Source organism: Motacilla alba, chromosome 3 (assembly GCF_015832195.1).
Source record: "Motacilla alba alba isolate MOTALB_02 chromosome 3, Motacilla_alba_V1.0_pri, whole genome shotgun sequence".
Classification (NCBI taxonomy): Eukaryota; Metazoa; Chordata; class Aves; order Passeriformes; family Motacillidae; genus Motacilla; species Motacilla alba.
This window is the reverse complement of record NC_052018.1, coordinates 70,487,947-70,515,123: the sequence shown is the minus strand read 5'-3', so window position 1 is coordinate 70,515,123 and position 27,177 is coordinate 70,487,947. Positions and strand designations below refer to the sequence as shown.

General features: G+C 40.2%; 1 protein-coding gene across 2 annotated transcripts in view; it reads right to left on the bottom strand.

Moving 5' to 3' along the window:
• Positions 1-27,177, bottom strand: part of PCNX2 (pecanex 2) — a 154,662-nt gene that overhangs the window by 117,669 nt on the left and 9,816 nt on the right. The window contains exons 2-8 of one of the 2 annotated variants that reach the window (XM_038130805.1): positions 27,092-27,120; positions 25,511-25,547; positions 23,365-24,654; positions 14,424-14,571; positions 14,110-14,255; positions 12,843-12,936; positions 1,819-1,954 (exon numbers count right to left, since the gene is read on the bottom strand). In XM_038130805.1, coding sequence (XP_037986733.1) covers positions 1,819-1,954; positions 12,843-12,936; positions 14,110-14,255; positions 14,424-14,571; positions 23,365-24,654; positions 25,511-25,547; positions 27,092-27,094 — 1,854 coding nt within the window. In that variant the 5' untranslated portion in view covers positions 27,095-27,120. The remainder of the gene's footprint in view (positions 1-1,818; positions 1,955-12,842; positions 12,937-14,109; positions 14,256-14,423; positions 14,572-23,364; positions 24,655-25,510; positions 25,548-27,091; positions 27,121-27,177) is intronic. The other variant, XM_038130803.1, reaches the window with a different exon arrangement.

Below are 27,177 nucleotides of genomic sequence, written 5' to 3'. Positions count from 1 at the left end.
GAGGTGAAACAGGCTAGCATAAGCTCTGGAGAAAGAAATTCAAGTTTAGGCATTTCATCTCATGCCTCCAATTGACTATAAGTGTACAGCCATGCAGGGCCAGGGAGCTCAACTACTAGTAGTGCAGGACAATCCCTCATACTTCTGAGCGTTGAGATGTGTGAGGGGATGCTGGGCTACTTGGCATTCTTTCCTTTATTAACAATTCTGAGTGACTTAAAAGCCATGAGACTAATTGCAATCCTTTCACTACACTGACTTTAAAATCTGAAAGCAGTTTATGTGGTCCAAATTTTAATATTTTTATTACTACTTTAAAAAGTAACTTAAACATGGGGTCAGGGCATTTTTAAAGAAAAAACACATTTTAAAATATTACAGTTGCTAATACTAGCACAGTTTTGTTTCTCTTGGGTCCTATTACCCAACAGAAAGTAAAGCAAAACTCAGCCCGCTGCAGTCATTAACTTCACATATCTGATGTAGATTGCTCACCATAACTAGATAAAAAAATCAAACCAGTGGCAGAGAGTTCACTAAAAACACCTGAGGATCTGATCACTGAGTCCTCAGAGCAGCCTAACATGCCTTTAGCTGAGTGCATAAGTGAACATTTTGGCTCCTGAGGAGCTGTAACCTTTGGATGAAATCATCTGTGTGAGTGTTGTAGTGCTCAGGTGGGAGTCAGATTTTTGAGCTGGATTTGGGAAACCCTCTGACTAGCCCTGAGCAAGTCACTCAAGTCTAACTGTTTCTCCTATCAAAAAAGGGCTTATAAAAATTCACTTCATAAATTTATACGGTGTCAGAGACAGCCTGAAGCCCTAGCTTCCTTGAAATCAATGACAGTGCTTTTCTTGACTTATGTAGGCTCAGAATTTCATGTTTAGGAAAAAAAATTCAGAAACCAGGACATTCTGAAATTACTGCCTGGCCTGGCTACAAATTTGCTAATGTGACCTTGAGGAGCAGTCTTCCTAAAAGAGAAAGAAGAAATGACAGTTGTTCTGTAATTTACAGGCAGTTTACAAGACTATAAATATCTGGAAAACATCAGAGCCTTCAGATGGAAGACACTGTCCAAATATGAAAGACACTATTTGGGACAATTTACTGATTTTTAGTTTAAAATAGTTCCTTTATGCAAGTTGCAACTAGCTTAACATTCCAGTGTGAAATCTAGGATGAAAGGCAATTAACTGTCATTTTACTGTTATTCATAAATACCAAACTAAAATTTACCAAAGCAGAGAGAAAGTCAAAGTTATTATAAAAGGAATTGTAAAAACAGATTATAGCCTTAAGTCACAGACCCCAAACACTGTAAAGTTCATGTTCACATAAGACCATGCAAACTGAAGTCTTAGGGCCTTTTTCTTTTACTAGTTGCATTGAGGAGGTGGCTTCAACATTCCACAGCAAACATTCAGAGGTCTGGTTGTCCAATTCAGAAAAGTGAAACCAGACATGAGGTTTTATGACAGCAATGAACCTGGAATAAACACTTCACACTATTAAAATCTGGTGGTGTGTCTAAAATCCTAACACCTGTGTCGTCTTCCAAATGAAATATGGTGGAAGATAGAAGATTAACTTTTTCAGTGATGGAGCCTTTAAATAGTCCCCTAGGACACTACTCAGTGTCAGCAGAAAACAGCTGAGTAGCATCCATCATCATAAAACACATCTTCTCCCACATGAGCAATACCAGGAAAAGCAGTATAGCAAAATCAACAAAACTGTCTCAGGAACAAGCCTGCAGCATTTGTTTATTGAGCAGTCCATCAAGATGCTAGAAACTCAGATATAACAATGTACCCGTGGGTTTTCTGAAAGGGTCCTTCTGGCCACCATCAGCAGGAGCTGCTGCTGAAGCGCGCTGGCTGCTTGATCCCCAGAAGATGGCTCTTGGCTCTCTGAAGTGGTAGTGCTGGAGGAGCTGAACTGTATTTCACTGTGCACAGAGGACAGGAAAGAAAGAGATTGTTTTAAGCAGCAATATTTTCTTAACAATTCTAAAATATTACAGGTGAAAGCCTGTAATTACACTACTGGTTGGCTCACAGGACTCGGGAACCTTCCACCTTCATATCTGAAACCTAGCACAGATCCACAAAGCAGTCAACACCCAAATTCAGATAAACTTGATTTACTACATCCACCACAGAGAAACAGATACTTCTGTATCACAGCTTTTCTCATTTTGAGATGAACACCCTCAAGGAATCACACTTCAGAAGTGCCTTTTTCTGTCCATTGACAATTTAAGTTTAGAGATACAGATCTACAGAGCAAAACTGCAAAGTAGATATGCAGAGATCCCAGAATAGCTTCCAACAAGCTCACTTAGGTACCAAGCTACTCTGGTTTCACCTGCGCTGAATTTGGTGAGTACTGACTTACCCTGCTGAGAATCCAGGCTACAAGAACTTCCTTCTGCTGTACCAAGATAATAATACATGAGCTAATTCACACAAGGCTAATTCAGATATCCCTCATGTACTGAGTGTACACTGGGAGGGCCCTGAGCAAGATACTATTTATTTGTTTTCCTCACATTTACTGTTTTGTGTTGTAGTACAGCACCTATACACTTGTGAAAATCTGCACTTAGAGCAGCAGTGCCTGTTGGGTTGCAGAAATCATGTTACCATGACACGACTGACTGGGTTTCAGAGACAAGTTTATTGAAATTGAATAATTGCTACTTGGGGAAGAAATCTATTTTGAATACTTCTTTCTAATTCTTTTCCAAATGCGATTTATATATCAAGTGCCCTGCTCCAAGCTTATTGCCTCACTGCCCCTGGATACCTGCTTTGGGCTCTTACTACTTTTGTACCTACATGAGGTGAAAGCACCTAAGTGCACATGCAAGGTAGTCAATACCTGCTGTTCTTATTTTGCATAAGGACAAGCAGGAAGAAACTAGAGCAATCTGCCTACAGACAGCCAGGAAGCCTATGGCAGTGCAAAGATTAAAACCCTCCTCTTGCACACCCTACATTTGCCCCAAAGGCACCTTATTAATTTTAGTTAACTCAACTTTCCTTGCTTTTGGTTGCCAGTTCCCAAAGGCTCCTACGTAAGCCTTGTTAAAGCATTAAAATTACGGCTGTCCTGCACACGACTGGCTGTTAACTTCAGCTGCAGTGGTTAGCATTGTTCTGGAACACAGCTCAATGTCTGGATTACTTAGAAGAGTTGAAGTGTCACACCAACAGGTTCAAATGCACACACTCTCTCCTCCCCTCCAGGATTTGATAGCTCTGCCTGGACCAACAGGAACACGATTAGCCTTGGGGTGTCAGCAGAGGAGCCATCCTGCCTCTGGTTTCTCAGCCAGCTAGTTTATGTTTTCAAAGCCTTGACTGCTATCAGGCTTGAATTCCAGACCTGATATTCACCATCTGCCACTCCAGCAGAACTCTCATCTGAGCAGAAATGGGAGCACCCCATGCTCCTGACCCTCATGGCTTCCTCTGCACTCCACACTCCTCCTGCAACTGACAGCAGCATGATCCACTCCACAGAGTCAGGAAAGCTGTCATGTTCCCTGTGGACAGTACTAGCAAATGAGAACGTGGTCCACCACAACCCACTTGATGTCCCAGCCACAAAGCAGCCCTCTGTAAGAATCATCTCCTTTGTCAGCAGTTATTAACAAAACAGTGCAGAAGGGATGGCACTCATCCAAGATCCTGGATCACAACCAGAAGATTTAAGCAGGAATAAAGTGGAGGAAGTCTTGAGGAATGTCTCCTAGGATTAAGATTCCCACAGATATGGACTACAGAGCAACCTTGCCCAGTCAGAAGGAAGGCAAGGGATTTTTTGTTTGTTTCCTCGGGATGAGCTATCCCATTCTTTGTCATTATGGGTGCAACCCTGAGCCTCCCTGTTCACAGCAAGAAGAAGGCAAATTTAGCCCAGGCTATGCAGGAACACTAGCGTGGGAATTCCTGCCCAAAAGGTGACTCAACAAAAGAGCAGGGGAATAAAACAGTGGTTGCTCATGCCTTCCTAAATGAAGAGTCAATCTTCACTAAATTGCTGCATCTTTAGCTGTCTTTCTACAAAAGCCAAAAGTATTTTGAGATTGGACCACATCTTTAATCCCACATTCACCAAAAATGGAAATAGCAGAAGGACAGATGGATGGAACAGAGTACCAGAGGAGTCAATCAGTTCTCAGAAAACAAGTATCTTTTACTAATAAGGCTTCTTCCAAGAACAAACCTAGGAGATCAAATCATCTCCCACCAGACTTGAAGTTAACCAAAAAGTCAAGAGTGCCCATAGTCTGTTTAGTTTTTGCATTAAAAATCCACCTCTCAGCAAGTGGCAGAGGAAACCACAAGCAGCCAGGACACTGACTGTGGGGAAGAGTCAGAAACTTTATAAGCCTGAAAAAGCAATTAGGGCAGAGAAGTTCGGAAGGCAGAGCTAGTAAAGCAACAATTCCAAAATCAGAATCTGTCATTTGGCAGTCATCAGCCTCATTTCTCTGTATCTTCTTAGTCTCTCCTCATCTTCCATTTCCTTCAGCTCCTGTCTACTGCTTTTGTCTTCCTTATCCCTATTTTCCACACAACCTCCTTCTGACATTCACTTGCTACCCCCAAAGACAAACTGCTTGCACAGCTACTTAGAAATTGTACATCTCATCTGATGACATTGCTATCACACTGACAGCAAACACCAGTAAGAAATGCAATGATGGTGTTTGTGTTTTTGTAAGCCTATAAACTAGATTCTATAAATTTATTACCATACATAAATAGGAGCAAACACTCTCTAATCATAAAATCATTATAACAGAGCTGATCACAGTATAACACAGAATCTTGCTAAACAGAAAATCTGTTCATTTGCAGAATCAAATTAATATTATCAAGATCTATCACAGTAAACTGCACTGCTAATGTAAGCAAAGGTATAATTGAACTAAATTTTGAGTAATAAATTATTAACTAAAAATATCTTTCATAAACATATAACCTACGCAGATCAAATTCAAAAGCAACACAGCACCCTCTACTGATAATTTGGTATAAAACCAGGAATTTTTTCTCTGGCTCATAATCCCATTTTGTAAGAACACTCAGCAAGCATAAGGTAGTGGAGCAATCATATAACACAACACATAGAACGTTTCACTATAACCACACAGTGCTGGAAAAATCTTCCTTCTTCCTCTCCATTTAGCCTGTTGCCTTATACCACTGACAACTTGGCCTGAGCCATTCAAACATAATCCAGCCTAAATTGTCCCCTCTGTAAGGATTAGATTGCCTTGGGTCTGACACCCCCCCCCCCCCCCCATGAGTCCATTATACAGGCACACCACAAAGAATTCCCTGTTAATAAAGCTGTTTTGCAGGTATTGGTTAAACTTCATTTTAATCTGCATATTGGAGAAAGTACACATACTCACATGCTAAAAACCAGAAAAATCACACTGGACTACCTAAGACAGCTGTGTGGGTCACTACAGAGTTTACAGTGTGTAATAAATATTCATAGTGATAATAAATAATACAGCCGAAAGCTGTGTGTAATACCGCCTAAAATACTGCCCTTAGGTGGTGGTAAGCAACTACAGCTGAAAAGAGCCAGAAGGCAGCTCAGAGTTGGAAATGTTTCCTCCTGCACCATCCTACAAGCAATCACTTCTGGAGTACTGGTCTGAGGTACACCCAAAAACACTGAACTGAGACCTCAGTGATATGGTTGTACGAGACTCAGCCAGTGCTGACAACACAGCAGGAACTCAACGCACTCATACCCTTGTGCTCTTTCCAAACAGCCAGTTTGTGTCTCAAATGCAGCTGTCTGAACTGATGCTGCTCATTTGGCCTCCACTAGAGAGCTGCCAGCACCAATCTGACCAGAGTCACTGCACAGTTCAAGACTGACACCAAAAGCCACTAAAGTTGTGGATGTTGCTTCTTTTAAGAAAATTATGGCTTACAGTTCCCAAATAACAGGACTCACACTAAAAAGGAACTCAGAGCATGTAAGAAGATTGAAATACGCCAGTGATAGCTGCATCAGAAGTGGATAATTATGTGACAAATCCAATCACAGGAAAAACAAAAAATTCAAAGGGGAAGCACACTTCGCTTGTTTTTTTTTTTTAATAAGACTTAGCAGTTTCATAAAGTGTAAAATTATTTCAGAATGTGCATCTTAACTTTCTTCACTGCTTACATCTGATGGCAGCTCAAACTAAAGATGAAATCTCTCTTAAATGTTCATATTTTGCTAGTTGTACAAATGTGTATTTATACACATTTTACTACAGGATTTGGGGATAATTTTTGGCATTTGTTTTAACTAGCAAAAATAACACCCCTAACAGCAATAAGGCAGAATATCTGAGTTTACAGAATGTAAAAGCTGGATGTAGTGATATACTGACATAATAGGCAGGGAAAATATCAGATCACTGTTGCAGTGTTGCAATAGACTGCAAAACAAGCAGTGGTACTTATAAAGTCAGCTACTGCAGATGGACATAAAGAACTTGTAAAGCACATTCCCAAAGGCACTGTGATCAATATGAAGGCAGGAAGTGATGAATGCCTTCTTACTCAAATGTTAAGAATGGGGTCCATTCGGTACACTCTTACTTTCCAGTATTCAGATATTTTTATGTTGCTAATAAGCATGTAAACTGATAATTTGCAAGCCTATTGCATTTCAAATCAAAGACAAATATACTAAAAACAAACAGTATGTGTTAACTAATAAACTAGAGGATGCATTTTGAGAAGATGCAGCCTTATTGGAATTGTGCATTAATAGCTTCCACAGTTGTGTTATCTCCAAAATATTTTTAAACATTCCTTTTTGCTCTCCTCACAGGAAGGCAGGGCATGGAAGAAAAACCAGTCCCAGCACATAAAGTACTCTATAAGCTCCTAGTCCTGAGCAGGATTTTGCTGCCATCATGTGGCAGCATGGCCCCCTCTCACCTCTGAGTCTCATTCTGTTGGAAACACTCGCGTCCCTGCCGAACTCGTGTCCTGAACTCGTGTTCAGGTGAAAGCACGGCTAAAAACCCTGACACAAATAAAGGAAAGGATTTTAACTGGCCAAGCTTAACGCAAGGGTTTCCTCCTGCCCCTGGCAAGCCATCAGGAAAATGCTACTGAGTTCGTAAAGAGTACTTTTCAGAAAAACCCATGGCTTCCTTACAACACAAACATTACCATTTTCAGGGCATACCCCCTGCTCATTTCTGTGTTCAAGCAGCTCTATGCCCAGGGGAGCAGCTCATCTGAAATCACTGAATCCCAAAGAGGACTCTGTAATATTTGTCACATCCATTCCCAAACATTCTCAGCTGCAGAACTGCACAACCTGACAAGAAGCTCTAAGAAATCTTTAAGATTCAGCAGCTTATTACAAGAGCAGTGGGGGATTGTTTTATTTGGGTCACCTTGCTGAGAAATACAAAGATGCTTCAGGGACACGCTTTTTGGTCATGTTCTAAAACACTTTGAAACACACACAAAAAAAAAAATCTACTCTCTTCTATGAGAAATAACCTCAAAGGTCCAGGGAATTTTCCAGCAGTGAACACACTAAATATCAGTGGATTTATGAAGGAGATGTACAGTACCACTAAGGCATTCAGATAGACTTTCATATAGCATAACGCACTCAGTCAGCTTATTCTGGGATGAAAATGTAAATCAAATAAGTTAGGCCACTGATCTGACATTCTCTCTTTTGCCCAGGGCCAGAAACACCAGCACTCTGCAGCTGTACTGACAGGTACGTTAAATTATTTTTTTAGTACTTGTTAGCCACTAGTTTGCTGCAAATACTTTCTTTTAACTTTTTGGCCCCAGTGATACAAAAAATAAAATTATTCTCAAAACAAGCAAAAAAATATAAGCAATTGTTTTAAATTGAGGTCTCTATCTGTATTGCAAAACATTTTAGCTGTAATAGCTTTTTAGAAGCCTGGTTTCAGTGTCAGAGTCTAATCTAAAAAAAGTGAGAAGTTCAGAGGATCAACTGCTGAGACAGAACATGGCTGGAAAGTGCAATATGAATGCATAATTTTACTGGTATGGTTGAACCACGTGTAGCAATGAAACACATGAATATAATTTTATCCTACAAAAAGTGATATTTTAATAATTTTACGGGTAAATTAAAAGATACAGGACCAAGAAAGCAGGATAAGGCTCTAACTGGAATAATTATTTTTAAAGGTATACAGCAACTTGGATTTTATATATAATTTATTCCAAATGAAAGCTCAAGTGTCACACAGCAAGGAGAATCTGCATCTAACATGAAGGTGCTTTTATACCCAGCTAAGAGCTGGGTAATCCTTCTTTCTGTTTGTACTGGTTTTGGTTGGAGCACAGTTACTTTTCCATTGTAGCTGGTAAGGAGCTATGTTTTGGATTTGTGTTGGAAATGGTGTTGATAACACGGGTATGTTTTAGGTATTTCTGAGCAGCCCTTACACAGAGCCCCAAGGGCTTTTTCTGCTCCTCACAGCACCCCATCAGTGGGGAGGCTGCGGGTGCAGAAGCAGCTGAGAGGAGACAAAGTCAGGACAGTTGACCCCGACTGACCAGAGGGATATTCCCTACAATATAGCACTCAGCATATAAATCTAGGTGATGGAGGAAGAAAGGAGGATGTTTGGAGTGATGGCTTTGTCTCCCAATGTCACCAAAACTCAGAGCAAGCAGCTGCTCTGTTCAGCCACCTCCAGGAAAGCCAGACTCCATCACATGTCTTGGTGACTCACTTCAGAATAGATTCAAATGGTCTTTTTGTACTTATTTCTAACATAATCTATGATCTGGGAATAGAGTTTATACTTTTGTCAAAGCCTGTCACAAAGAAATTTATGGCTAGAGGTGAACTTGGCAGAGTAATGGGAGCATCAAATTTAGATGCAATTAGCTCAGCAGGGAACCCATTCCACTGGGACTGCTGGCAAGAGGTGTTGCTGGCAAGCCAACAAACAAAAGTGGGGTCAGGGTAATTACACTGACAATAATTGGGGACTTGATTAGTCCTGCCAATGTTTAAATAATTTACCAAACTCAGTGACAAGAATGATGCATCAAAGTGGGGATTATGATGGAAAAGGAACTACCTACTTTTGGTGATAATTGCAACATAAAAACCTCCTCAAGATTTAACTTGGCTAGGTCTCCAAATATGTTAAAAGCTGCTCTGCTAGACAAGTGAGAGACAATTTGGCAAGAACCAAGTGCAAAAACAATCTGAAAAAATTCTAATTCTCAGTAACCTTTAACAGAATTAAGGCATAATTTTGGGAATTATTAATAAGACAGTATTTATACTACATTTAAGAAGCTCTGTAAATTTCCCACAACAAGGACTGTAGGTACAGGTAATATAAGGAACAACTACTATAGTTGAAAAAGCCAAAAATTAAGCTAAAAAAACCAAAAATACACAAAGACAAAAAGTAGAAACTGATGGAATATACATTAATATTGATAAACTGGAGAATACTCCAAAGATCATCTCACAACACCGCAGAACCAGAAAGACATGACAAGACAAAGTCTATTCCCTTTAACAGTATTGCCCAAAACGTCAAAGAGTATCTGAAGGAAGAAATTACAGACTCCTTCAGATTTGGACATCTGCTTTCTCTGGCACATTGCAATCCATTGTTGTCCATCCAGCCCTTCCTAAGCAAATGAAAAGCAGGAAGCACACAAAAACAAAGAAGAAAAATAAAACCATAACACATCCTCACTTCTGTGACAGTGACATTGTTAAGATTTTGAATTATTTGTGAGAAATTAATTTCAGATGCTATGACAAGATAAAATGTTAATGGGCCACAGGAATACTACTTTAATTTCAGTTCCTAATAATCAGATATTAAATGCTTAAGCCTACAAATGGAAAAGAAAATACTAGGACTCAATAGACAGAAATAGAAAGATAGAATTTGAATTGAAGATCATAAAACATTAATTAGTTTGCCTCAAGGCTTTCTCTAAGAACTTTTTTTGAGTAATATTTAAACATCTCTTCAGTTTTGCATAACACTGTTAAAAGATAGTTACCTATGGTCAATTCATAAGGCAATTACTTTAGTCTTGACAAACCAGCCATAGTTCATACCCTGTCCAGTCAAAATTCCTTCCCCTTTCATAATTGCAGCATCCCAGAAGCATCACAGCTCCTAGACACCAGCAACAGGTCTGCTGCCTCTCCCAACAACACCCACAGGGCAAGAGGCTTCTTGTCATCCTCTGTCCTGAGTCAGTTCTCCTCATAAAGAAGCACATCATGGCACAGTCCATTCAAATCCACATGGTTACTCCACTTTCTTAACTCAGTTTGACATTTCCCCCTTAGGAGCTGCTTAATCTTAACAGTATAAAGCAGGCATGATTTGTGATAAGTGTTTTAAGAACTCATACATATCTACTGCAAACCTTTCCATTGCTCTCTGTGCTTATTCTAAATTCTGAAATCTGGGCTCCATGAGACCAAAAACCTACCCCCTCCTATGAAAGGAGGATGACACCTCTTTTGGCTAGGCATTAATTTTCTCTTGGATTTCTTGACTTGTGAAATATTTGGATGGCTCATTAATGAATTCAGACACCAGGCCTAAAGCTATTGATTGTTTCTGCAACATTTCAATCACTCATGAAGCTGTACTGTCAATATCATTGTCTTCTCCTTAATTAACTTTTTCATGGGCTTGTAGATAAGACATGTTCACCTTAGAGGTGCTTTCCGTGACTCTTTTCTAATATCCTTCCATAACAGCAGCATCTCCTGTTGGTGTGGATTACTCTTACGATGAACATCTCCACCAGAGAGAGCCCACCCTCAAGGGAATAGTTTTTGTCAAGGACCCTCTCCAGACAGACACATAGAAGTTAGTAAGTGAAGCACTCATTGATTACACTTTGTGCTTTATTTTATCCTATTTGCCTTTTTCTTCACTAATAACCTTTCCTTCACTGATCATTTGCAAAAAATAGCTTATCTTTAGCAAAAAAGAAAGTAACCTGACAAAACTGATGAGCAAGCCTGCAGGTGGGGACAGGGGAGAGGGAAAGACGCATCATTCCTGTACTGTCCTTAAAGCAGGTTTGCTCTTCCATGTTCTATATGCTGTAAGTGCTCCATGTTGTCTAAATACAAAACTACTTGATGGTGAACACCTGAAGAAAAAACAAAAACTCCTTCCTTCCAGTGCTACCCTTCAAGCTACTCACAGATGGTAGAAACTGCCCACTGAACAAACAGCTCTCATTAATCTCTCTGGCCTAGACATTACAAACTGCCCCTGCAAAAACCAGCTTCAGCATACTTCAAGCTTCCTCGTCCCCTTTCCTTATTTTTCATATTCACTTCTGCTTTGAACTTTCCTTCATGCTGCTCTCTTCTTGGAAAAGCTCGTGTTCTGGCTTCCTATTAACTCCCACAAAGTCCTGGGAACCCACTCCTCTTTGCTGATCTGTTCCACTCCCTGGTCTGAACTACCACTTTACTCAGAAGACTTCCAGCAAAGGTGCTCATCTTAAGAAATTACATGCATGTAAATGCCTGTAAAGAATATGTGAACTTGCTTTTATTAATATGGTTGAGTGGACCCCTTAAAAGTAAACCTCATCCCTTAAGGTCTGCAAACCAAGACAGAAGTGTCACCTAAGCATCTAGCAAAGGCAGATTCAGCATGACTTCTTACATGAGAAGGAAGATGGTCCTTCCTTTGATTAAAAAAAGTCAGGGGACAGAAAACTATTTCTCAATTTAGGACAGATTCAAATTCATAGTTAGAGGGAGGGGGAGCAGAAGATTGTTCTGCGCAAGGTGAAACAAAGAGAGTTGCAAGAAATAAACAGAACCCAAGTAAAATGTTTGATTTTTTAGGCCAAAAACTGAACTCCACCAGGATGGGGGCAGGGGGCTATTTTGCTAGAGACAGACAGAACATTTCTACTATTCAATTTTTTCTTATTTTTTACTCTTAGTCCACTGACAAATAACAGCATTATTCTCATGTCTCTCATACTAGCATTCTATCTAAAATGCTAACACTATTTTTAACATGGTCCAAAGTTTTTCAAAAGCCTCCACTGAAAGCCAAACACTTGAAGAAAAATATATGTTATTAAAAAAACCACCATTCTCACTCCCTCACTCAGCTTCTCCAAATGCTGTAAAACAGTATGAAAACCAATATTATTTAATTAAAATACTTATGAACAGCTACAATTATTTTTACAGATACGCAAACAACAGATCACAAGGAAGAGTGTGGAAACCACAGTAATAAATACAGGATTTATATGGATCATTCTAAAAAGAACTTTCAAAAAAAAGAAAATTGTTTGGATCAGCTCCTCATTGGAGCAGCAAATTATCATTACAGATTTATTGCAAGGAGAAAGGCTCTGCTGCCAGAATCCACAGGTCAATTACTGATACAGACACAGCACTAAAAATCTGTAAAGAATGCAACAGGTATGTCAAGCTAACAAGACAAGGTTGATAGAATAGTCCCACTTTGTTTACAATTTCATTTATAATAGCTACATTTGACTTGGGCTATTCCCAGAAAATAAATAAAACCATGTGCATAGTTCTGATTTTCATTTTCACTTTTTCTTTCCTATATTCTTACAAAGCTGTCAGTGTTTTAGCAGAAAACAAAATTTTCCCGCTTTGACCTCTCTAGAAAAGGTTAGCACATTTATTCACCACTACTCCCCTTCATATGCATCTTTAACAGCTACAGTTTCATAGTTTCCAGCAATGAAAACTTTCAATGTTTCTAAAAATAAGGGCTTACTTACTGAGCATTTGACATACAATCACAATTTGATAGCTGATGTCTAAAATTTCCTTCCTTCTGACAGCCAGCTTTTAAATAGCAGGATCTGATTTCCCCTTTAGAAAACACAGAGGGAAAAATGTCAGTTCAGTGATGCAATCATTTGTGCACACAAAAAATTTATAAAATACACATTCTACGTCAGGCACATTTATACATATATATTTTTCAGACTGTGGTTTAGGCTCATTTTAGATTTCAGAAAAAAATTTAACATTTTAACTGAAAATCTGAGAAAAATTGAAACACAGAAGTCACAGTGAGAATTTAAAAGGCGCGTAAATTAAACGCACAGCACATCAATTAACGTAAAATGTGAAGTCAGATTTCCCTCTTTCCATTCACAAAGGCGAGGTCAGGAGGTAGAAAGCAGCAAAAAGTTCTGCTAGAAGTGCGGTCACAGCTCCTCCCTGTTTGCAGAGGCAGCACAAAACCAAGGGTGGGTGCTGGCTGACCCAGAGGCTGCATCACCTGCTCCACTGGCAGCTGCTGCCCTTCTGGCCACAGCAGTGCCAGGAGGAACAGGCAGAAGACCAAAGTATCTCCAGGGTCACAGACCCAGTACCATGAGCACTCCCTCCATGCTGGTTTTGAAGGCAACTTTAAAGGAAATAGGGCTTTTGGGACAGCTGTTTCAGAGGTATGAGCCAGTACTTCACAGGGCACTAAACAGGGCTCAAACCCATCCTACAGCTTCTGACTCCAAGAACAGCTTCAGAGCAGTGGCATCCCAACTATATGCATGGGGCAAGACTAGGTCGCTCATTAATTTTCTTTAAAGGAGTAGCAGATCACAACTCCAAATACAACAAGCACCACCACACCAAGAGGTCAGCCTGAGCTAGCTGAAGAACAAAACTGTAAAAAGGAGTCATATTTTGCCCAGCCAGGTCAGAGCAAAACTTCTAGTCAGGCAGAAAACGCCAGGGGGTTCTTCTGACAGGACAGAAGTTGTCTTCTAGCCTAGCCAGCATCTTTTGAGGATGATGTTTGGAAGATAAACTTCATGCCTTCAGGCACTGTGTAAGGCTCAAGCCTGTGATGGTCACTGGTGGATTTGGAAAACTCTATTTATTGCTCATCTGACTTTAAATTACTAAGCCCTTTTTTTTCCACACACAGAGAAAAACATGCAACTGGTAACAGACAAGAGAAATATCCTTCCAGGACATCTGAAGTGTTCAGAAATTTCCTCATGCATTGCAATTATCCCAACTAGATAAACTCACCGTTTTCATCTATGAACACGTGCATGGCATCCACAGAGAGCTCATCTTGCACAGACGCCTCAGGTCCACTTATTACTTGCAAGACAGAACTGTCTTGCTGAGAAGTTACCCGGTAGATTATCTGCCTTTGCCTGCTGCCCTGGTAACTTGACACAAAAATGTTTCAAAACTACTATGAGGAACTTTTTTCTTGTTCTCAATAAAACAAAAAGAAAGAGAGGTTAATTAAAAGTTTATGTCATTTCTACTCAGTGAAACAAAACAGCTTACATCATATCTTTGAAGTACAAAATTGTAAAGTAAACTGGCCTTACAGTGCTGCAAATTTGGCAGACTCTGGTAGCACCGGACTAGTACTAGCACGATCTTGGCTTTGTACATCTGATCTTTCCTGTTTAGGAAGTTGCTCACAGTGCTTTTCTGTTCCCACCATTTCTTCTTTTCTCTCCGTCATCTGGCTATCTGGAAAACAGGGCAGTGAAGTGGAGCCACTCTCCACAGATGACTTTGAAGAGTTTTGTTTGTTAACTACAGAACAAGAGCATCTAAAAATTAAAATCTAAAAGACTGCAGTATTTTCTAGTTTTATGGAAAGCACTACCATTACTTAAAACAATACAACCACAAATCTGAATGAGGAGGTACTCTGACCCTTATGAATGGGCTATTTCAAGAACACACTGTGTGAAGTAGAGGACAAACAAGAGAGAATTTCTGCTTTGCTTCTCCTATTGTTTCAGAGGGAAGCAATCTGTTCCTAATCTAGAATGGTAAGAGACTGCTTCCCTGGGGGCTGTAATTGTTTCCCAAACTGTGTAAGCTGGCAGTGGAAAAGCAGAAGCACTGGCCCATTCCCCTTTTACAGAAGGGAAAGCAGCACCTTCAAAGGAAATAGAGCTCTCGGACAGGAAAGCAGATAGCTGCCTAATCTCTCTTCCCCACTGGCCACACACCTGGTGCAGGACAAAGGGCAAACTGGCAAAACAATTTCACAGTAGATTATCCTATGCTTGGAAAATACAGAACTATAGATTTAAAAATATACATGAAATATTTGTCCAATTTCTACTACTTTGAGTACCAATTATATTTTCTACTACTTTGAGTCCAATTATATTTATATTGCCTCTCTACACATAACATGCCTGCATGTAATTTTTTTCATATATATATATATATGTGTGTGTGTGTGTGTGTGTGTGTGTGTGTGTGTGTGTGTGTGTACAACATATTCATGGTGAATAGTGAAACATTTTTCAACTGTGCTCTGTTTATAAAACAAAGCAACTATCTGTTAGGGTTTTGAAGTGCAACTAAGATAGTGATTTCAACAGCACCCTGTGCAGTTGTGCAATTAAATGCTTTAAATGGAAAAAAGGGGTGCTTGTTGGAGATGCCTCAGTAAATCCTGTAGGTTTTTTGCACCAAGCAAAGTGTACTGAAACTTACTTACCCAGACTTCTTGCAACACCTGCTGTTTAAACACCTCAGATCAAGGAAAAAAACACAGAAATTTCACCCCACTAAAAATTCCATATCTTAAGCCATATTTCTCATCAATATAATTACCATCCTAACCTGTAAGAATCACCAGTCAAGAAATAGGGGTGTCATATCTAAGTTGGTCTAAGGATTAAAGAGAATGAAGGCTTATAAAAAGATGTTTTTCCTTTTATAAGGTCAGCTGATAAAACTGAAAAAAAGCTTTTGCATATGCAGACCTTTCAGATTATCTGTCTTGTTTTCCTCGAATTGTATCAGCTGATCTACCAACATATTATTTCTATAAACAAACCTTCATGAGCTAAACATCTCTACAGCAGTTTCAATTCACAGGACAAAGCCCCCTCACACAGTAAACTCTGTGCTATAAATACAATGAAGCAAGCACAAGTTTGGTAGAGAAAACACTTTGTTGTGCATGGAGGCAAAATACAATAGGTCTTCCAGATCAATTTTATTCTATCTTGGGGAAGAAAAAAAAAAGGCAGTTAGGGGAAGAGACGATTTTTTCCTCTCCTAGTTAAAGATTTAAACTCCAGTTTAAGCAGAAACTGTGTCATTACTGAAGCACCCCCTTAATGATGTAACCATACCTGTGGGCGGTGATGGAGCCACAGATACCTAATCAAAATGACCTTCCTAAAGGCTTGGGCTGTTCAAGCTGTAAGAATAATTGATAGAGATCAGAAACTGTGGTTTAAATAACCTAATTGGTCCCATAGTGCCCCAAACCAGCTTTAGGGCTGGAACAACTAAAAAGATTTTTTAAAATCTGATTATCTAGTGGTTTCAGAAAAGGCTTCTCTCTTTTCCATTCCAAACCACAAGCCTTGCAGACTTTTTTTTTCCCTGCTGTGGTAAAGAGTCATAATAACAAAAACCTAAACATATAGCTTCTTACAGGCTTTATATGCCAAACAGACAATATCATGGGGATGAGTACTCCCAGCACTGCAAAAGTGGCCCATGATGGCTTTGTGACTGGTTTTCAAGATTATTACTCCTCTTCTTCCAGGTGACTTACACCTTCAGTATTTAAATGAAGATAGAGGTGTCTAGACTAGGAGTGCCCTGCCAGAGTACGCAATCGGCTCTACGTCACCAAACGCTCCCTGCACGAAAATTGTGCTGGCAAAGCTCAAACACCAGGAAAAGCCTTTCTCAAATGCAAGAGCAGACTAAAGAGGACAACATGGCAGTGTACGTGCACTTTTCCCTGTGCCATTTACCCTTATCCACTACTCCACACGTCTCCAGCTCATGCACAGCTGGGCTCACAGAAGTATCAAGATCAGACCTAGGCTCTGCAATAACCACATAATTTATCTGGAAATTATATGCCACATGACTCAGACATGTGAGGTGTAACAATCAGGACTCATGGCTAAATCAGTCTTGGGGCAGGGTGATTCAGAAGAGTCCTGCATAAACAGCTTAAGTTTTGGTCTGTACAACATTTTCATATTTTGATAGAGCACAAGACACAAGCTTAAGTCACCATGGTAAAATACTTATGAAAATGAACAATTCTTACAGGTTCTATACAGAAGACACTTTCAGTAAACATTTTCTCTGCACTAACAACTTTTATCAGCCTATCAACATTACTTACAAGTATGCCATCCCAGTGCTGACAAATGAACTCCTAATTTAAAAGAGGTTATAGTACCATACTTTCTTTTGCCATGTAAGTTTTTCACTTGTACAACAGATTTTAAGCATCCCAGATCATCTTTATAGAAAAACCCTTGTTCTACTCTAGGAGGAGGCTGTGAACAATTTTACAGCTGAAATGAAATAGCCTTTGTACATATGTTAATACAGTGAGTCCAGAGGAGGGCCACCAAGATGATCAGATGGATGGAACCTCTCTCCTGCAGGCAAAGGGTGGGAGAGTTGGCTGAGATTTCAGCCTAGAGAAAGCTCCAGGCAGACCTAATTGCAGCCTTTCAGTACCTGAAGAGAGACCACAAGAAATCTGAAGAGGGACTTTTTACAAGAGTGTGCAATGATAGAACAAGGAGGAATGTCTTTCAACTGGAAGAGAGCAGGTTTAAATGGGATATTTGAAAGGAATTCTTCACTGAGGGTGAGGGTGGTGAGGAACTGCTACAGCTTGCCCTGAGAAGTTATAGATGCCTCATTCCTGGAAGTGTTCAAGGCCAGGTTGAATGGGGCTCTGAGCAACCTGGTCTAGTGAAAGGCAGCCCTGCCCAAGGAGACAGGTGGGGGGGGTGTTGGAACTAGGTGACATTTATTAAGGTCCCTTCCAACATAAACCATTCTTTAATTCTGTGATACAGTAATCACAACAACCATCAGTGTAACTCAACCTTGAAGTTGCCTTATTATTCAGTAATTAGAATTAAATTTTATTACTCTGTAATGTTCCTCCAAAACAATTTTACTATTTGTGGCCCCTTACTGGAGTCTTCCAAACCTCCTTCCTCATCTTTTACTTACATATCCCTATCCCAACCTTCATAGCTCACTCTTGTAAAACAAAATGCCACTGTTGTCATAATTTCAAACACCATCTGGTTTGAAACCTGGGCAAGCAGAATTAAGCTAATTAAGCCTGTCTCTCTTCTGTTCATTAATTGCTTTGCTACAGAATCCACTTTCTTCAACAACATTATGCTCTGAAATAGAAATTTTCACTTTAAAATATATTTGCTGCCTGTTCAGCCACGAAGAAATGATTTCAAATCGCTCTATGCTTTTGTTAGTATCAGCATGAAACCAAAGTTCTACAAGTTGTGAACTGTGCCATTCATATATCTGGATTATAAATCTTAAGAACATCCCTAATCTTTTCTTCACCAACTGCTTTAACAGAAACATCTAGCTTATGCACTTTCTTCTCAACCCAAATTTGCCTATTATGCCACAAATACGTTAAAAGAAAAAACTGACATTTAAGCTGGTCATCCACCAAACAACAGGAGTGCCCAGGGAATACCACACCATCCAGTAATTGCTACAACAGTTCAGCATGGACACTGGAGCAGCACATGGCATTAACCACTAATGAGGATTGCCACATTAATCCTGAAGCAACAGGAAAAACTAGCAATAGGCATTGTACCTGCTACAGGAAGTGACTCGTTTGAAACAATCTCCTGTGTCAGCAGCAGAGCTAGGAATTAGTAGCCTAATCACAATACCTACCAATTAGATCAGAACACAGACCTCTGAAATAACCTCATATTTTTTTTGCAGATGTCAGACTGGCATCATACATACTACTACCTCTTCAACTTAAAGACCGAAATTTTCAAATTTTAGCCTGTCAAGCCTTACACATTGAGCATCAGGTTCAGAGTTCTGCACACCAGTTCCTCCACATCCAAAGAGGCGCACTACATGCCATGAGGCCCCTCTCTAGCACAAGAGTCAGGGGTGATACACAGCTGCTCCAAGCTGCACCAGGCAGGGCTTTCTTTCCTAGGTGCCAGCAAAATCACCTGCTGTCACTTCCCAACATGACTGTCAACTGCACCAGTGACTCAAGGCACAAGATCCCTCTTCCCCCTGACTACATGGCATGTGACAGTCCTCTTTCCCACATGCAAGGGAAGAAAGAAAAAAAAAAAACAAAAAAACGAGAGTCTAAAAATACCCACAGCAGTATGTCTGAGTTTTTTATAGGAGAAGGGTAATTGCTTGGGATCCAGAACAACTCACTGGAGGTTGTGGTTTGTGCACTGCCCAGAATGATGAGTACCTTTTCTAAAAAGAGCCTGCAAAAAAACATCTAAATTCGGGCCATGCAGCCCTAGTTTAGTTTCTCCTGAGCTAGTCCCCACCACTCCCACAGCAGGCTTTGCTCCCTGGGTGATAACACTGCGTGTCCCAGATTACAAGCCAGCTGTGCCAAAGGGGACCTACAGGAGGTTTTGCCCTGCATAAGTCTGCTCAACTGCTCTTACTTGGTTCAAGACACGTGAGAGGGACCCGAAGCAGCCAATAAACCCCGGTTTTCTTACACCTCTCAAAGACTGAAAAAAATTTTGCAGTTGCCATACAAAACATTTTCATCATGTGGGTGATTCAAAACTGAAAGGAACTGGTCTGAAAGTCAGTTTAAGCAACATCATCAGTGGTATTTTCTCACAATGTAGAAGAGGTGGAGTGGCTAAAGAACAGCTCTTACAGCTTTTGTATCCTGATTTTAACAGGTTAAATGTGGCACCCTTAGAAATGTAAAGAAAGGCTTTCATTTTCTCATACCGCATTTTACCAAGCTGCGTACCAGCAAAGGCTTATGTGGTCAGGATGGTAACTCTTCCATTTCCACAGAACACCCAAGTTCTGTGAGGGACCATCTCTAAAAAAGACCCATCCATGACATTCACTCACTTGCCAGACTGTTCTGATAAGCACATTTCCCCACCTCCCACAAATTATGCAAAATATCAGCTTTCTTTCACACAGCTCTGAATATCCAGCTTTCCAGGAATTTGCCAAGTTTTTCACATTGCCTAATAAAAATCTTTATGGGGTGCACTTGATGCTTATTTGGACTAGACATCTATTGCTAACTTTTGCCAATTAGACAGTGCACAAGGTTAAATGAACAAAAACCAAACAGAACCAACCTCCTCCCTCAAAACAACTGGTGCATAGCTTGACTCTGTATTCCCACACACACACAATTTCTTAACAACCACTCTAATGTGGGAATAATGTTTATTCAGATCTGTTCCAAGATACTATATTATTAAAGCACATTTGCAATTGCAAGGCTGTAAACAAATTAAAGGCTTTCTCATTCCTAAAATTCAGTCTTGCAAAGGGGAAGCTGCCAGTAATGACAGTAATTTATTTTAACAAACAGCACGCTCTGACTAGGCTGGAAAACAAAGCCTGCTTGCTCTTAAAAATAACTGCCTTTGAACTACCTCTCCCAACCTCAAGGAGTTCAGATTGACTCTCCTTTTTCCCACAACACCAGTTCAAGGTGCAGAATCCACAGCTGCCATCCCTCTCATGCAGGGCACCCCCTTTCCAGTCCCTCTTCTGTTTCTGGATGACACTTGCTGAGCCCACACTGCAAACAGAGACGCTTAGTTACACATGTATGCAGCTCAACTTCACTATCTTGCAAAGTACAGACTTCAGAAAATAGAAATAGGAAGATTTAGAATAGATATTAGGAAGAAATTCTTTACTACGAGGGTGGTGAGGCACCAAAACAGGTTGCCCAGTCCAGCTGTGGAGGTCCAATCCCTAGAAGTGTTCAAGGCCAGGCTGGATGGGGCTTTGAGCATCCTGGCCTAGAGGAAGGTGTCCCTGTCCATGGCAAGGGTTTGGAGCTAGATGATGTTTAAAGTCTCTTCCAAACAAAACCATTCTGTGATTTTTTGAAATTCAGTTCAAGTCGCTAAATGAGAGCTTGGTCTGAGGGAAGAGCAGAATTCTTCTGTTCCCTCATTACGTTGTGTAAGAATCTTGTTTACCAGGTCTAAAGCACAATACCTATACACACATTAATAAGTTTTGGGGTTGAGGTTTGGGTTTTGTTTTCACTGTGGAATCTGAGTCAGACTTATTCTGATCATTTATTGCTTTCTTTCATGCAGCAACCTTCCCTGTTCATATTATCTGAGGGTATTTGTCTCAAAGGCCTTTCTAGATTAGCTGCACTTTCTCATTTTTAATTTTCATTTAAATTTACCTCTAAAATTATCTTTTCAAGCTAAGTCACATCATTCAGAAGTACAATTATTGGGTAAACACTCCTTTTTATGGCTGAGGAACAGAAAAAAAAAAATCACAATCTGCTTGCTGCACCCCTCATGTTGCCGTGTGCTGCTGTGCAGGTAGGTGACTCTGCACCCCAGGAATCCAGCAGGCTCAGGTGAGAAGCAGGGCTTGCGCAGCACTTGCCTTGGGAAACCAGAGCACAGACTGGAGCCAGCAGGGCAGGCTGATAAACTTGATAGAGAAGGACAGAAACTGCAGTGAAGAATAAACAGCCTGAGAAGGCGGGAGAGATGAGTAAGGTACACCAGAAGAGAGGCGGCGGGTCTGGGAACAGCAAAATTCACTTCTCCGGCGCTTACCCTTCTCTCAATTACTCAGAATTCATCAGAAGGAATTGAGAGGAGGGTAAGTGCAGGAGAAGTAAATGCAAGTTATGGGGAGGCAACAGCTTTAGGTGGGTTCAACAGAGTGGAAAAGCCTAAACCAGCAACAGTGTGGATTGCTAGGAAGAACAGAAGGAAAGAAGAGAGCGTACCAATATGAAGAGGAAGACAAATAAGGAGGTGGCACAGGAGGGGAGTGCCTAAACTGAGAAGGGATGACTGAGGAAGGAAAGGCACAGAACTAGAAAAAGGGGAAGAAAAAATGGACCCAGGTGAAAGATGGAATGAGATGGGGGTGTAATGCATTGGATAGGACAAACTTAGAGAAAGACAGAATGAAAGGTAAATGGAATCTAAAGAAAATGACACATTGGGAAGATAAATCTACTTATTTTTTTCACAAGATAAAAGCACACATTTCACAATAGTTTTTAAAAACCTTTTAAGTCAGTTGGGCATTTTACATGTAATGGAAGGTTCTTCCAGGAGCAAGCTAGTAGAACAGGAGGGAGCAGACAAATAGCAGTGTCAAGCTGTTTTTCTAGGGTATCATGAAGTTTCTTACCTTCCATACAAACTAAGTATTGAGACTGCATCCTCTTAGGCTTTCTTAAAACAGCTTATTATAGGATCTAAGGTAAACCAAACATTTTGGCGAAGGGAAAGATACAGGTTGCCTTATTTCACTTTGGCTCAGATCTTCTAAACTGATTACACTGATCACTTGGGAAGTATCCCGAGCTTGCATCTGCCTTCACTGCACTGTATCTCACATCCTCATTCCATGGCCCTACTAATTTTGCTGGAGGGCTGCTAGAGACACTACAAACAACAGTCCTTCCCAACAGAAAAGGGTCACAGAGTCCAGTGACAGCAATGACAATGCTGATTAAAACCAGAAATTTCTATACAAGAGCTATGAATTGTACTGCATATAGGTTTTTAAATTAGCTGACTGATTTTGTTTTAAATAAATGTGCTCTTGATTAAATGGAAACTTGCATGGGAATATACTATTTTTCATTAAAACACTGGGGGCTTTCACTGAGAACAGCCACCAAACTTTCATCCTTAAAATGCAAATATTTTAACTTTAAGCAACTGAAAATCAAAACTCTTCCCGATTGTTAATTATAAGCCAAGCCACAACCATTCAGGGAATTTAGAAATATATGTGTGTGTGCACATACGTGTTAGCTAAAAGTTGAACCATCTCCAGTGACAATTCCAGCTTTCATACTTAGAGGCACACAGAGAACTCCTCAACATGCCCCTGGTAAGATGTCCAAGGGCAAGTGTAATGCTATAGCTATACACATTTTTGCATACTTCTGGTACTCCAACAATCCAGGCACACTATTTTAGTACAGAATACTAAATACATAATGGATACCTACTAAGCTTATCTACTAGTTTCCTAGAGGAGGGAAAACAGTTTTCTCCAAGAAGATTAAAGTATCTCAAAACTGCAGCTGACACTATCACACACTTTCACTAAACCACTTTGTCCCACCAAGTCCAGCCCTACCCTGGTCCTATTAGCAAAACCAGTCTTCCTCTGGGAATTTGCCTTACTGCAGATATCCAGCTAAGCTGATCTAAGTAATCAAACTCTTCACAACAACTTTATTCCAAAAGAATTGTAATCCATGCATAATACCTCCAACAAGCCCATTTTCCTTTGTTGTCTCCATTTTGACAGTGGATTGATTAGATGTCTTCATCTTTGAGGTATTAATTGATTCCAAGAGGGAGACAAATTCTAGAAAGTTAGATTCGTTGGGCATCTGACCTTCTTTAGCTTCTAAATCTGATTTAGAGGTTGGTAAGGTCTTTTCTTTGTCAGGTACCTCCACTAAATTCTTACTTAAAAGCACATCTGTCCCACTGTCTACACTCAACACCCGCATGTGCCTCTTTTCATGAGCAGTTCTGCAGGACTGCGGGTCTAGGTTATGCAGGTCTTCCTTAGAACTCAAATCCACAGTCTGGACATTTTCCAAAGCATTTTCCTGATTTGGATCTGAACAAGTGTTAGTTTCTAGAGGTGTATTTGCTGGGTTGCTGAGCTCCTTTACTGCATCACCCGATTCATAGCCAGAGCACTGGTTGGATGACAGCTCTGCCCTCAACATTTCTGGAGTTCTGTCACTTTCACTAACTTCTGCGCAAGGCTTAGCTTTACTGTCATCAGACAGGTCAACCGTGATAACAGGGATTCTCAGCTGTTCATTAGTTTGCTGACTTGACCAGCCTGCCCTAACTACACCAGAGTCAAGGGCTGAGCTTGTTCTCTCACTTTCCAGGGCCTGTAAGTGGACAGAGCCTGGTAAGTCACTAATGGTGGTGTTTGGTGTAGTACTCATTGTGATGACAATTTTAATGGGCTCGCACAGCTGGTCTCCAGGAAGAGAATTGTCCACAACTGCAACAGCCGTCTCACTGTCTGAGCAATCAAGGTCCTCATGGCTATTACCAGCATTGCAAGAGCTTTCAATCTGCTCGTGCTCTTTGGTTGCAATAGCATTGCACTGTGGGCAGTTACTGGTAAAGCCTGTCTGTGGTGATCCATCTGGCAATTTCTCTCTTCTGTAGCTTTTAGGGTTACTGAAATGGTCTGAAATAACTGAATTTTCACTGTCCCATGGCTCTGAAGAAACTCCAGTCCTTAAAATATCACCTTGTGATGAAGAAATATTGGAGAAGTTTTTAGCTACTTCTCTGTCCACAAGAATATCTTGGGATCCATGGTGGCCACAAAGCTGTCCATTCAATCCTTTTGCATTTACTCCATCATCAGGAAATGTTTCCATAGCAGCTGGTTTTGTTGCTATTGCTGATGTGGTGGCACCTGAACTGGAGGTTGTAGAAACAGGTAATATATCTGCTTTGATACAGGGTGAGGTAGATGAAACTGGTGGTGTAGCCTGATCTTCTAGTACCATAACACCTAAGAAAAAACATTTGGGCATTAGGTCTCACATGAACACTAAGCATTATTAAAGCATGATCTTTAAACACTAAAACCTGATCCAGAGCAGAGCAAAGGAAGCACAGATGATGCAGCTGATTAAAACAGTTCTAAAGCAAGGAGGGCTTTTTTTTGGTGGCTACATATGAAATACTACAAAAGCAAGATAGACCCCATCCAAGTCAGGACAGGCATAGCAGCATGTCTAAATAGTCAAAATAGCTGAAGAAACAGCTAGTTTCAAAATGAAAAAGTTTTACAGAACTATCCCCACTTAGGGAGAGGTGAAAGAAAGAATAAGCCAATGCTGCAGGTTTGCTACATCACTTTCTGCAATTCCTAAATGGTCACACAGGATATAGTGATCAGCCTCAACAAAAACAAACCAAGATTTAATATTTTAAGACATCTCAAGTAAGATGGAAGTGCAGGAAAAGTAAGGTGTACTGAAATATACAGCACAGAGCTAAAGGTTGACAATCACAACAGAAGTTTACATCCACAAGGATGTAATCTAAGTGTTAGCTTCCTAGTTTAATGCTTTACAGAAGCTCAGAGCTTCCTAAGAATGTAGGGCAAGGCTCTTTCACGTCCCTCTATCAAAATGGGGAGATCTATTTGCATACCCCTCAAAGGATTGTGTCCCAAACAGCTTGGCTGACAGTTGAGAAAGCTTAGTCTGTCAGAATACCCTTGAAATCTAGTTCTAGCTCTTCAACTCAGATCATAATAGGAGGCACAACAGAACCTGCCATGGAGTCCTCTGTGCCATTACTTTTTGTGGCAAGCAATGATTAAACAACAGCTTAGGGGATTTATAAAGCTTTCAAAATACCTCTAAGATCTTCAATAGTTTCCCGTGTTGGCAGGTCCTAAAAAAATGAAAAGAAACACACAAGATTAACATGGTCATTCATTAAATTCTGTTGGGGAAAAAAAACATCTATCAGTGTAGCTATCAATAGCTATCTAATCAAAGGTTAATTACAGCATTGGTAAGCTGCTTAAAATCACTGAAATTTGAACACATACCTTGCACAAAATACAAGGGGTGGGTGAGGGAGATGGTTATAGAACAGTCATGCTCCAAATTGCATCACTGAAATTGTGTGTGATGTTTGGGGAGGGGAAAGAAAAACAAAATGTTCTTTAAAAAAATTTTTGCAGTGCCTAATCCAGATAAACTTTTTTTAATCATTAAGGAATAGAATGTGTTCATCTGTTCCACTTATCCAGCTATGTGTTTCCAAAGCACTAGAATGAAAAGTTTGGCCTCTAGCATTGGTAAGTATTTCTCAATGGAAAACTAGAGGACAGAGACATTAAATTAATATAGGACCATTTGGATTCCAAGAAAACTTTGAAGGCCATTTAGTCCAAATCCCCTCTACCATACACACACACTTGAAGGAGATACAGTTTGAGCAGGTTGCTCAGGGTCATCTCCAACAGAGCTTTGAAAATCTCCAAAGAAGGAGATTTCACAACTTCTCTGGAAAACCTCTTCCAGTATTTGACCACTCACTTGGCAGGGAAAAAAAAAACAACACACAAACCACCAAAAACCAAAACAACTCCACACAAAGACATTAAATGAAATTAACTGATCTAACTGAAGCTTTCCATGGCTGCAGCTGTTTCTTATCCTGCCATTTGGGCACCTCTGAGAACAGCATGCTGAAAGTGCTGTGTAACTTACTATTAGAAAACTGGAGACAGCAGTAAGCTCTACTTGTATGGTTACAAAAGAGTTTAGCCTTACAAAGACTGAAATATCCCATCTGCCTGTCCTCACACACCACGTTCCTCAATCACCTTGTTGGCCTCTGCTGGATTCTTATCAGCAGGTCAGTGTGCATGGGAACTAACTGGGGAGCTCAAAACTAAACACAACACCCCAGAGGGAATACATCAGGAGTTTAAATTAGACCGCCTAAGTGCATAATTAGGAACAAGACATTGAAAAAAATGAATGTGGCTCTCTTCTCACTGACAGGCACCAAAACTAAGAGGAAATTATTATTATTATTCATTTCTAAAATTTCATAGTGGCATCCTGGCAGCAAGAACAGGTGACTTGGTTTGACAAGAGCCAACCTACATGTTTGGAAGTGGAAGACTAGATCCCAGGAAGGCATAGGTTTGCAGAATGGACAAATACCAGAATACTGGAGAGTAGGACAGAAACAAGGTGAAAAATATTTTACCTCATAAAAAAACAAACAAACAAAACTATTAATGTCTCTGAATCACACAGATGCTACAAAAAGGTAAAAACACTCCAGGAAATGAAGAAATAGTTCTGATTCAGATCAGGATTTGAATAATTTGTAGTAAATAGGGATAAAGGGTGGGTGTGGAGGAATATGAAGACAGAATGAAGTATCAAATAGCCACTCATTCAGAAATCACTAACCATCCTCTGCACTGACTGAGGCAGGAGTCCTGTAGAAAAAAATAGCATGGTATCACATAATTAAAGATGTTATCACAGTATGCAAG